Source organism: Sinocyclocheilus rhinocerous, unplaced genomic scaffold (assembly GCF_001515625.1).
Source record: "Sinocyclocheilus rhinocerous isolate Xijiao unplaced genomic scaffold, SAMN03320098_v1.1 scaffold460, whole genome shotgun sequence".
Lineage (NCBI taxonomy): Eukaryota > Metazoa > Chordata > Actinopteri > Cypriniformes > Cyprinidae > Sinocyclocheilus > Sinocyclocheilus rhinocerous.
Window position 1 is genome coordinate 1,091,029 of NW_015667268.1, and position 13,539 is coordinate 1,104,567.

Here is a 13,539-nt window from a genome sequence, read left to right on the forward strand (position 1 = left end):
TCCTAATGATTTTTGGCATAAAAGAAAAATCAATAATTTTGTATTTTTAATGTATTAAATGTATTAAATGTCCTAATGTATTTTTGGCTATTGCTACAAATATACCCCAGCGACTTAAGACTGCTTTTGTGCTCCAGGGTCACATTAGCTAGCCAGCTTACATAAAGTTTCACAGTTACAGTAATTGTGTATTTCGTCAGCTTATTTAGGCTAATGATATCTAAAAAGCTAAGGAATCATATGATCAGGATGTTAAAAAAAATCTCACTTTTCTGAGCACACATTTATAGACATGTCCCAGCCAGGTTCGTCACTTGTTGCGGTTCCCTTAAACATTCCGTTGTGGTCTGTGTGTATTCGCAGCGCATTTCTGAATTTGGTCGTGTTGTGTGTATTTGCAGTGCATTTCTGTGTTTGGTCGCGTTGTGCGTATTTGGAGCACATGTGTTGTCAAACTGGTGAAGATGTTTTCTAAATTTGTTGGTTGTTTTTCATTTGCAGCACATTTAGCTCTCTCAGCCACCGTAGTCTTGCCTCAATTGATTGCAAATAGATGTGGCTGGACAAGCCCTTCAATATGTCCTAACTTCAAGCTTCAATAAGAAATACATCATAACAGAAAATAAAACTGTGCTCATCAAACTGTGTTCATCTTTAAGCTCAACATAACCAGTATTCATCATTTTTCTTTTGAGCTAATAGAAACTGCCCTTTATAACACAGTATTCCAGCAACAATCGCCATGGATGAGAGTAGTTTAGCCTAAGGTTAAATGGGTAAGTGTCGATAAGGAGAAGCGAATTGACAATGACTGTCAGAAGTGATGTGTGTCAGACCCCTCTACAATGTCACCTCAGTGATGCCCTAGCGGCTAGTGCTATGCTAACGGTTCTGACACATGCCACTCAACCGCTAAACAACTCAAGCATATAGCAAAGAGAAACACAGAATGCATAAATCATTAAAACCTAATCAAGTTTTTGTTGAGCAGAATTACATCCAAGAGTAGCTTCCAGCTTCTGCATCCCTGAAAATTCCACCATAAGCATTTTTCCCATTTAACAAATGTCAGCCAAGAATTTGTCTTTTTTGTTTAACTCCAGGCAATAACAGCAGCAGCACGGAGACCTAATACTCTTTTAATGAACACAGTCTTATGAGAGTACACATCCACAACAGCCTCCTTAGCTGAACAGAAGGGCGGGGGGGTGTTGGTAGTGTCAATGCAGTAAAAATGTCTGCTGTTGGATAGTAACGTGAATGTTTTCCCTTTGCAGATCGGGTACTGGAACGAGTTTGAGCGCTTTGTTAATATAATGGATCAGCAGTACACCAACGATTCCTCAGTGGAAAACCGAACAATTGTGGTCACTACTATTATGGTACACGCTCCATGACGTTTTAAACGTGTCGCATATTCTGCCCATCAGGGTCATGGTGTTGACTCCTAGATTGATACATTCTGTCCTGGGCGGGTAGAAGTATATTTCTTTTGTGTTGCTTTCCATCCACTCATTACACGTTGAAACAGTCGAACGTGAGGAAAACCGACGCATGAGTGTTTCAACTGTATCCGTGTGGGTGTCAAAGCATTTTGATTTTCCATATATCAGTGGCCTGTCGTAGCAGTGACATCACAATAACGGCATTAGGTATGATGGTTTCACATTGACATCATCAAGTAGACATACAATGCATATGTAGGTAAGACTTGTTTCCACTCATCAAGTAAATGGTCAATGACACATGAGCTATAACAAGCTAATTCTTACCGCGACAAAGAAGGGTTCGATGGTTTGCCTCTGGCAAAGTTATAGCGTATTTGAGTGAGGCCAGGTATGAGGCCCTTGCACAGATCCACTTTACATTGACCGGAGGACTGCTCGGTGCTGACTTATCACTTCATCTTCTGCCGTTAATGGCATTAGCTTTAACGTCAGCCTCCAATTGGCAAGGCGAATACACATCTCTGAGGAATTCAAATCAATGCTCACAACATCATCCCGTGCAAAACAACAATCGCTCGTAATTGTTTTGTTTCACCAAAAACCAAGGTCAGTCTTTCAAATGACTTGAATGTGAACAATTAAACCAGCAGCTGTCGGTTATTCCATCAGAGGGATTCAGGAGGAAAACAATTGCACAAAGGATGAGGTGAGAGGATACATTCAGCACAGAACAAACAATCCATTGCTAACCCACTGGCACCCTAATTGTCTCTGACTCTAATGGGATGCGTTCTTTCTGCGAGAAGTCATATTGTTTGGTAATAATGATGTGCTTAAAAAAGCAAGCCGCTTCCACAATGTTTGAAATGGGGGGTGAAAGAGAGGATAAAACTAGCTTGTCTTCTTTGTTCAATTCTGTTTGCCGACAAAGTGCTTTTGAGTTTGGATCCTAACGATGGCTTTGGTTTTGTTTCCCTACTGAAAAGACCATATATTGTGTTTTTAGATGCTGGTCCCCAGCATGGCACGCTGGTGTGCTGCTGGTGTTCCAACCAGTCTGTTTATTGAGCTAAACCAGTAAAGCCCGAGACACACTGCACAATTTTCAGCTTTCCCAGACGAAAGATTGTCATCGTGAAACAATCGTGGCGATTTCTGTGATCGTGGCTCCTATGTCGTACAGTGAGAGAGGTTTAAAGACAGCCGTTGTCACGGTCTTGCACCCAAAGATAGCCTACAATCATTTTCTGACAGCGCCAGAAATTCAGCATGTTAATTGCACAGCGTGTTTGCTGCTACGACCCACGTTTACTGACCAGCCAATAGAAATGCGACATGAAATCAACGCGACATGGCGCTAAAACATAAAACTGCTTACCTCAAGCTCTTATCCCTTCCTCTTTCGTCGCTTCCACATTTTTTTTCAGCACATATAAAAACTACAACTGCCAAAGCGTGATTCATCATGCTCTTTTTGTTTACCACTAGCGCATGCTGATGATAACGTGCATCATAGCCTACGAGTCACTAGGCTTCATCATTGTGCAGTCTGGATTCATGTCGTACCCAAGTTTATCAGATCCATGTCGCACAGTGTAATTTGCAATGATCTTATAGGATTGCTAAAATCGTGCAGTGTGTAGAAGGCTCAAGTCAGCCAGTATCACCGGAACAACCATGCTAGTCGACTTGTGCTGGTCCACCAGCTAGACCGAAACCGCAATAGACACATAACCAGCAATACCTGGCATAAACCAGCCTGAAATTCCCACTGTTGTAAGCTGGTCTATTTAGTAGGGCTATGTTCAGTGTTCTTTCTGTTGGAATGATGAAGGCTTCTGTCGCATATAGGTGCAACGTGCTTGAATATGTCTGAACAGAATCAACACTATGATTCCTCTGCAGTCACTGCCATTTACTTCATGAATCGGATTCCTTCTCACTTCATACGTTCTTGCCTACCTCACCTCTCACCCTCAACTGCCAATGCATTTCAGACCCCTGGGATAATGCAACACGGCCGTGTGCGTGCATGCGTGTGAAAGAGAGAGAACCAGAATTGAACCTATTTTGATTTGTCTCCAATGTTGCTTTATGGTCTTAGACCCTGTTTATACCTGATATCATCCATCTCCAGTGTTTTGATCCCAAGTGGACAGTCCTAAATGCATATAAACAGAGTCCAGTTTTTTTGTGGACATATTCTTTCCATAATCAGAGGTGGACAAGGACACGCGTATGATGTCCACTCACCCAACACATACCATGTGATGTATATGATATGCAATGATGTATGTGATAAAACTCAAGTGGTTACTGGAGATGCATGTTAATATTGGTGGAGTCAAGACTATACCCTTCAAAGCCTAGATTCAGACTAATACCACAGCCCAGATCTATAACGAGACCCAAACTCAGAACAATAATCCTAGACCAGGCATGGGCAACTCCAGTGCTGGAGGCTCACTGTCCTGCAGAGTTTAGTTCCATCCCTAATCAAAGCCACCTGATTGTAATTTTCAAGCAATCCTGAATACATCCAGTAGTTTAGATCAAGGGTTCCCACTCCTGTTCCTGGAGATCTACTGCTGCGTTCAAGTCCTCCTGGGACGTTCGTACTTACGAGTTGACAAGTCGTAATTACGACGTCAGGTGCGTGCAAGTCAGTTTAGTTGGCACAAGATGGCGGTGTACCTTCTTTTAATAAATTACAAGAAAATACAACAGGGTCTGTTAACTCTGCTTATAGAAAATGAAGAGCAAAGAACTCGCATCAGGTGTGTTTTGCGTTTTTAATATTTTTAAAAAGTAATTTATGAAGCCACTTTAATCTGTATCACATAAAAACTTGTTATTAATTGTTATATTACAAAACATCAATTTAAACAAAAATTTACCGTCAACTACAGACGTTGCATGCATCGATTACGATTACGCAATGTTTCTCATTGACACGCCCCCAACTCGGAAACTCTGGGCTTAAAGAAAATTTCGAGTTTCCCACTCGTAATAACGACTTTGCGGTGGCGTTCATGTACGTTCAACTCGTAAATACGATCTATCCGACATGACTTGAACGCACCATACCTTCCTGCAAAGCTCAGCTTCAACCCTGATCAAACACACCTGAACCAGCTAATTAAGATCTTCAGGAACACTTGATAATTATGACAGGTGTGCTGGAGCAGGGCTGGAACTGAACTCTGCAAGTAGGTAGATTTCCAGGAAAAGTACCCTTGGGTTAGATTTTTCAGATGCATTTTTGATTAGGGATGGAGCTCTGGTGGACAGTGGCCCAAACCCAAACCAAGCACCAGCCAACCAGGAACTAGTCTGTCAATTGTCAATAAAAAAAAAAAAAGGTGAATTTATTGCAGCATTCATTTCAAAACACTGTACCACTCTATACAGTAGCTAAGCAGCCACTCAAAGCCATTAGTTTCTTGCAAATTCTCGGTAGCTTAAAAGATACTGTGGAAACTAGAGATTGAAGTGATTATCACCTATAATAAGTATGCCTGAAATCCTTTTTGAGACCATAATTCGAGTCCCAGAGTAAGACATGCAAATATTATTGTGATTTCTTGAGGTCTAAGACCAAGAGCACAATATCCCGATTTTATATTATTTTATCTCTCAGACTGTGCCTCAGGTGTAGACAACAATTTGTCTTAGTTGGCAACCTGTGATTGGATCACCTGAGATGTATGTTAATACCAGGTGTAAAGAGGGCCTTAGAAGAGGCTGGGCAATTACCAGTTCGGTCTGACTGTGGCCATGTGTGGATCAATGTCCTACAATCCCCTGTCTGCTGCTTCAGTCATTCGTCTTGTATGTGTTCCAGTTTGGTGGATTATGTGTGTAAGAGAATGGGTGGGTATGAATGCACAGTCATGATATTCCAGCATGCCTGCATGCCTGTGACTGATAAGCTGTCGGTGGGCTCTGGTGCCTGTGACACCAGACAATGAAAGCAGTAAGTGAAGACTATAATAAATGAGCGTGTGTTTGATTAACAGGAAGCACCGTATGTGATGTACAAGAAAAACCACATGCATCTGGAAGGCAATGACAAGTATGAAGGCTACTGTGTCGATTTAGCTTCTGAGATTGCCAAACATGTTGGGATTAAGTACAAACTGTCCATAGTCATGGATGGAAAATATGGCGCCCGTGACCCTGAAACCAAGACTTGGAACGGGATGGTGGGTGAACTAGTCTATGGGGTGAGTATTGGATTTGTTAGGAACTCTTCCGGAGAAACACTAACCTTTCCTTCTGCACTAGTCTCTTTTATTCATGAACCTTGCATAAATGATATAAAGAGAAATTGCTAGAAATTGCTGTCAAATAATGGGTTGGAAGAAGTGAATTGCCTTTGTCTTTCGTTCATGGGAAAGAGCATGGGGAAATTGACTGGAAATGTCTGGGTGTCGTTCAACTATAACTGCAGCCAGACAGTGCTGGTGGCGAGACGGTGTTTTAAACATGCTCCTTCCCAGCATGCACTGCTTTGATTCATCTCTATGCTGTTGGATCTCAAAGGCACTTTTCACAGTACGCCCAGGCAACCCGCCATTTTTGCACTTGTCAAAGTGCTCCCCTGCTATAAATGGAGGAAAACCCAGTGAAATCACTTCCAATTCCCCGAGCTGACATTCAAGAAGGAAGACCATATACAAAATGCATGAGGGTTAGGCTACCTCATCTGTTCAATTTCTTTACCATCAGCCAAAGAGATTGCCTGGTTTTGATGTGCTAACATTGGAAATTATACTCAAATTATTCTCAAAATGAGGAAGAAATTCATGTGGAGATAAAAAAGAAAAAAATCTCACCATCACTGAACCATTGAACTTTCAGCTCCGATAGTAAGGACAAACGTTTCTGAGCCATGTTTGACCTTCGGATATATATATATATATATATATATATATGTATATGTGTTATCTCACAGAATGGCCTTTCTGACTTTCAATATGTAGTAATTAATGCTAAGAATAAGAAGTGTTTAAAATAAGACATTACAGCATTGTAAGTTTTCTTGTTTATAGTGTACTATTTGGTTTATGCTGTTCTTCGCTGTTTAACACACTTTTTTGATTAATTTTGTGTAGAAGTTTAATACTGTCACCCTATACGAGATCCTCACTGTTATTCTTCCAGACGAATATTTATCTCATGAAAATACATAAATAAATAAATGATATAATCTGATAGTTATAGATAATATTTTGTTTAAAAATGCCCCCTTTTATAGCACCAATGTAGATTTTTCTTAATAGCTTGTCGTGTTCAAAATTGCAGCTTGACTTTGTATCTTCCCAAGCTACAAACTACTCAGAATTTACTTTCAAAATTTCACTTATTGATACTATAATCATGTAATCATATTATAACCATATGATCCACTCCTGTCATGTGTTGAAGTTTTCAGGCAGTAACGACAGCTCTGTCTAAACAATGACCGTGAATTCCTCTGCTTTTATAATGTAGAAACGCTACGGCTTTCATGGATTTGTTTTCCATTACTAGCCATAAACCGATAAAAACATGAAGTGGATTCCTCTGGGATTCTTCTAAATGTGTTATTCAATCTCACTTATTTTTTTCACGTTTTATCAACAGATTTTGATATCAATTGGATTTTACCTGTGCACATTTGTGCAATACATAGCTAATTTCAGAGTTAAAAAGATCACATGCAATTATGTATCTAGTGTGCAGTAGATGCTGAGAGTTTTGAGGTGTATTTCTTCCTCACTGATAAATCACTTCTGGTAGACTCTTAATTAGCTATTTATATGCAAATGATTATGATTTATTGAGACAGTACACCAGAGTTCCATTCACTACAACCACAAGATAAAAGGATATTAATATTTGTAGAGGCTTTTATAACCAGTGTTCACCTGCAGAGTTACCGGGACCTTATACTTCCTGATTGCATAACTAATGTCCTCCTGGCTGAGGACACATGCGAGATAAAATCTTTTACTGTCGTTTTATTATACGCTCATGCTAGAGTGCCTCTGAGGATTATGGGATGTGGGAAGCGGCTGTGCCTCATATCTGCAGCTCCCACAGCAACGCTATGTGAAGCATGAGAAGGGAAGCATTCAAAAAAAGATTTTCCAACAAAGTCTCCTGCTCGTTCCGATTACGCTCTGTTTGTCGCCTGATACAGTGGCGTAGGGGTCACAGAAATTAGCAAGACTCTTCCTATCTAGTCAAGTGAACGCTCAGCTGTCACTTCTGCGCTATACAGTCAAAAAGCCTTTTCGGTGACGCCTCGCATGTGCTTCTCTGAGGCAGTGAAAGTCCTGTCTCTGTGAATGTCATTTTCCTGGCTTCCTTCTGCACACCAAGGCCTGAGAAAACACTAAATGACCCCCTCTGAGCTCTAGATGTAATGTACTGTGACAAATTGATCTGATTGATTCATCCAAATGTTAATAGAAAGTTCCAGGTTCAAAAAATGCTTCATGGACAGACTACAGAAAATAACATCGAATTTAATTTAAATCATTTGTAAAAAAATAAAAATAAATTAAAAAAAAATTTTTAAACTGCTCTTAAAAGTATACCCTTAAAATGTATGCCAGTGAGTTAGTACGAGACTAGTTCCATTACATATTCAATTTTTCCAAAATCATTTAAGCACAGAAACCTTGGCGATAGACGTGTAAAGATACACGGAGCAAACTCCACCAATAGGAATTACGTTGTTGTTGTTTTTTAGGTCTTGCATTTGGGTATATATTTTTCGACATTATGAAGTACTACTTCATTGATTTGTACATTGTACCCAAAAAACTGCTGTATTGTTGTATTTTTCAAATTTTTCATTCATTTACTACACAAAGATCACAGGGGTGACTATTTTTGAAGACCATTTATCCTTTTCCAAATATGTCCATGATTTTTGATATGTTCATATAGCAAGCCCCACAAAAATAATCAGGATTCATACCATTCTGAAGTAAAAAAAATAATAATAATAATAATAATAAAAATCCAATGTTAAAAAAAAAGTTACCTTGTACATTACTGTGATTGTGGTTCTTGCTTTAACAAAACAAAGACATGAGTTGAAAATATTGTCTGTTGTAATCAACAGCCTGTCATCAATGTTGTTGGCAAAGCTTAAGTTGTACTGAAACCAGAACATTCAGTAACACTTTATTTTGATAGTCCACTTTAGACATTCTATTAACAGTAAGTAACTTTGCAACTACATGTCAACTAGCAGTTAGTAGAGTATTAGTAGACTGTCTGCTTAATATCTTCTATCACTTTCTTTGTCAACTTCTTCTACTAACCCTAAACCTACCCTAACAGTCTACTCTGAGAGTTAGTAGACATGTAGATGCAAATGAATGAGAATTAGTTGACATGTAGTTACAAAGTTACGTATAGTTAATAGAATGTCTAAAGTGGACTATCAAAATAAAGTGTAACCGAACTATTTAACCATCTATATTAGATACTGTTTATGCCAATGTATAAATAGGATCTTGTTTACTGTAAACTAAATGCAAATAGTGACAGATGTTATTCACGCAAAGAGTGAATAGAAGTGATATACTATTTGCGCTAAAGGTAAATTGTGAGAACAAAGGTGGGTGGAGATACAAAAAATTGCATTAAAGGATTAGTTCACTCCAGAATAGCAAAGAGGTTTTTGAGGAAAACAAAAATGTTTTTTTTTTTTTTTTAGAAAATGACTGATCGTTTTGTTAGATAAGACTCTTATTCCTCGGCTGGGATCATGCAGAGCCCTTTGAAGCTGCACTGAAACTACAATTTGGACCTTCATCCCGTTGAGCACCACTGAAGTCCATTATATGGAGAAAAATCCTGGAATGTTTTACTCAAAAACTTTCTTTCTGTGCGACTGAAGACAGAAAGACATGAACATCTTGGATGACACGGGGGTGAGTAAATTATCAGGAGTTTTTTATTCTGGAAGTTAACTACTCCTTTAAGCTCACAAGGTCGGCTATTTGCACACAGTGTAAATAGACTCTGAAAAAAAACGTATTTTTCAAACACTTGTGTTGCTTCTCAAGCACTGGTATTTCCAGCAGGGAATTCAAATATTGTTAATTTCTTTTTTATTTTGAAATATAACCTGGATATAAATTCACTGCCTATTCTATGTTCTAGGCAGAAAATGACTAGAAAAATTTACATTTACTATAGAAATTCTGTAATATTAAATATTTGAGTGTTCCAGGCCTAGAAAATACTTTTTTTTTTTTATTGCATATTTTATTTTATACTTTACCCTTGACTTTGGGAACGCCAAATTCACCCTTTATATGCATGTGTATATCTGGATGCTAAAGATGATCAATCGAAGAGGAAACAAGAGGGAAGCGTTCTGAACTGTGAGTTACACATTAAGATCTCCTCTTTCGTTTCTCTCCTGACGTTTTCCTTGGGCAGGGTCTCCGACTGTCAGTTCCAGCCAGCGGCGCTGAAAAGCAGGCAAGCGTTGCTTATTTTGGCCAACAGTCTACTCTTAGAGTTAGTAGACATGTAGTTGCAAATTAATGAGAATTAGTTGACATGTAGTTGACATGTAGTTACAAAGTTACTTATAGTTAATAGAATGTCTAAAGTGGACTATCGAAATAAAGTGTAACCGAACATTCCACTAAGTCCCCTTGTGATATACAACTTGAAGTAAATTTGCAACTATATCTGCCAAATCTTCCTTGTGAGAAATAAATACTTTGCTAAGATCTGGAAAAGTAATTGTATTGCATTGCTTGTTTATTGTACTGGTGCATGTCCAGCACTAACACATTTTGTTCATGTCCCTATTTCCAGAGAGCAGATATAGCCGTCGCACCATTAACGATAACGCTTGTGCGAGAGGAAGTCATTGACTTTTCTAAGCCCTTCATGAGTTTGGGCATCTCCATTATGATTAAGAAACCTCAGAAGTCCAAGCCGGGTGTGTTCTCCTTCCTGGACCCTCTGGCATACGAGATCTGGATGTGTATCGTTTTCGCCTACATCGGCGTCAGCGTTGTGCTGTTCCTCGTGAGCCGCTTCAGCCCCTACGAGTGGCACCTGGATGAGACTGATGAAGCCAAAGACCCCCAGACCCCTCCAGACCCGCCTAATGACTTTGGGATTTTTAACAGCCTGTGGTTCTCTCTTGGGGCCTTCATGCAGCAGGGCTGTGATATCTCACCAAGGTTGGTGCGTCATCGCTGTGTCACTTTATGGCTATAAAAATGGTGTCCATATGTGGGTTTGCATGTATAGTTGTCTATGAGCAGACAAATTATCACTGGTTTAAATACACTGGGATCCTCAGAGCAGATGTAACTGAAAACCATTTCAGATTTTCAAAATGGCCTGATTATAAATCAGCGATTTCTTTATCTATCAATAAAAAAAGACTGTAAAAAATAATGAAAAATGTATGGGAATTCATTCGTCAAAACTTTGGTCACTCTAGCAGTGCTGGGTAGTAACCGATTACAAGTAATCTGGATTACGTAATCAGGTTACAAAAATTAAGTACATGTAATTAATTACATTACATTGTAAAATACTTGTAATCAGACTACAGTTACTTTTTATTGATTACATGATTATATATTATTCACATGGTCACATGACATGTAGGTAAAAGGGTATAATATTCCATATTTTTTAGTGTTTTATTTTGATTGTTATTTTTAAGATTTCTTTTAATTTTAAATTTTTATGATCTATTTTATTATTAGCTTTTCATTAAGCTCACGAACCCCCTGCAGTTCCTTCAAAAATGTCAGTTTGGGAAACTTTGGTAACAACAAGTGATTTATCATAAGATGGCAATAAACATAAGAAGTGTCCATTATACATGACTGAAATAGTCATCCTGCAAAATCGTCAGCAGTTAAAGAGGTGGCGGCAAAGGAGAGTATTGAATGTTTTGAAGAGTTTGCGTGTGTCTGATGCGTTGTTGATCTTGTTATAGAAGTTAGATTTGGCAGCAATGAACATTGGTGGAAAATGGAGATAGCAGTGACTGATACCTGCTGAGATCAGCTCAATCTTTTGATTTGTGCCATTTTCTCTCCTCTGCCCTGAGTTTAGTCCAGTGCTTGCGAAGGACATCGGTTAACCAGGGGTTGGAGGGAGTAGCATGTGCTGGTCTGGAGGAAATGGGACAGATATTGTATAGGCAGCTAGTTAAGTTGGGAAATAATGTATCTGTGGCACAATTCACATCTAATGATGAGAAGTCTGTGAGGGTGGGAAGAGAGGATGATACCACAGAGGAAAGTCGAGAAAGAGACCTTGCGTTTCTTCTAAACAAAACTGGCGGAGGGGTTGGTGGTGCGGAAGAAGGTAGATATAGGATAAAGTAATAATGAAATGATCCGAGCCATGCAAAGGTTTGACCAAGATGTTATCTGTGGTATAACTGCGTGTAAAGATGAGGTCGAGCTGGTTACCTGATTTATGGGTTCCTGTGGTGTTGAGCCGCCGAAGGTCAAAAGAGGATAGGAAAGAGTGGAAGTCAGTAGCATGTGGCTTCTCAACGTGGATGTTGAAGTCACCAAAAAGTACTAGAGGGCTGCCATCCTCCAGGAATGAGGACAGCAGCATATCCAGTTCTTCTAGAAAGTTTCCCAGCTGACCTGGAGGACGATAAATAACTACAATGTGGATTTTTACAGGGAGTGTGACTGTAATGGCATGAAATTCAAAGGAAGTATTGTTAAAGTTAAAAGAGCATGGAAGGTATTTCCAGCTTTGGGAAATGAAGAGACCAGTACCCTCACCTCTCCCAACCTGACTGGGGGTGTGGGTGAAAGAGAAGATGTTGGAAAGAGCGCAGCAGGGGTTGCAGTGTCTTCAGGTTTAATCCAGGTCTCAGTCGAGCCTAAGAGACTCTGAGCAGACTCCACAGGCCCATAGAAAAAGAAAGGGGTGCAAAAGAAGTGTGGATTGGACGCAGGTTGGCATGATAGCGCTGACTCCTGTGTGTTGTGTAAGAGTGTTTCCGTTGAGAAACGACTGGAATATAATGGAAGCACATGTTGAAAGTGGAGGAGAGAGGCATGGAAGGGAAGTAGAATAAAGGAAAGATACTACTGTGTCTTGTCTGTGTCGTTGCGAAGGTAGAGCCGCAGGTCTTTGTCTCATCTGTCTTCACACGAGGGCCTCCCTACTAACAGATATTTATTCTAAACGACAGAAACCGAAAACTGATATTAAGCAAAACACTCTTGCTGTGTCCACTGACAAATCGCTTTCTCCTGAAGAGCAAAGCGATTTGTCATTTTAAATTTATGTGATAAATTGATGTCCTTTTAAATTTATGTGATAGACAAGTTAGGTCAAAAGTAAAAAGTGCTGGGTTGTTTCAACCCAACATTGGGTCAAATATGGACTAACCCAACTTTTGGGTTAAAAATGTTATTTGACAATTTCACCCAACAGTTGGGTTAGTCCATATTTAACCTAAAGTTGGGTTGAAACAACCCATCATTTTTAGAGTGTAATCCAAAAGTAATCTAAAAGTAGTCTAATTATATTACCTGACGTGTAATGTAATGGATTACGTTACTAACTACCGTATTGGCCCGAATATAAGACGACCCTGATTATAAGACGACCCCCCCCTTTTTCCAGATGTACCTTTTGGAAAAAGGCTTTTTAAAAACCAAATCTTGTTTTTTCTCAGTAAAACACATTTTGTCTTCAATTATTTTCATATTGCATATTTTTCCTATTTTAATTTTTGTTTTGAAAGTATGGTAAAAACTGGTAAAATGTACCAACAATCACATTTAAAAAATATACACTTTTTGATATACCATAAAAAAAAAAAAACAGGTAGCCCATCTGAATTAGGACATTAGGCTATCCATCTAATAGTAGCCCACCAAAATCTTATTAACAGTAGAAGTAAAATCTTACTGTAGTCTTCAAATCTATCTTTGAAAGTAACTTTTTACTACCAAGACACATCTGTCATTAAGTGTCATTCGCTCAGTTATGTCATTTTTAATGCAAATATGACATTATTTGACCTAACCCTAACCTAACCCTACCCCTACCCTTACCCCTAACC

At 39.0% G+C, this 13,539-nt stretch overlaps 1 protein-coding gene across 1 annotated transcript in view; it reads left to right on the forward strand.

Annotated features, from left to right (window-relative positions):
- Positions 1-13,539, forward strand: part of LOC107733408 (glutamate receptor 3-like) — a 152,008-nt gene that overhangs the window by 93,330 nt on the left and 45,139 nt on the right. Inside the window, exons 9-11 of the mRNA XM_016545008.1 lie at positions 1,278-1,382; positions 5,468-5,674; positions 10,287-10,660. Of these exons, the coding sequence (XP_016400494.1) occupies positions 1,278-1,382; positions 5,468-5,674; positions 10,287-10,660 (686 nt within the window). The remainder of the gene's footprint in view (positions 1-1,277; positions 1,383-5,467; positions 5,675-10,286; positions 10,661-13,539) is intronic.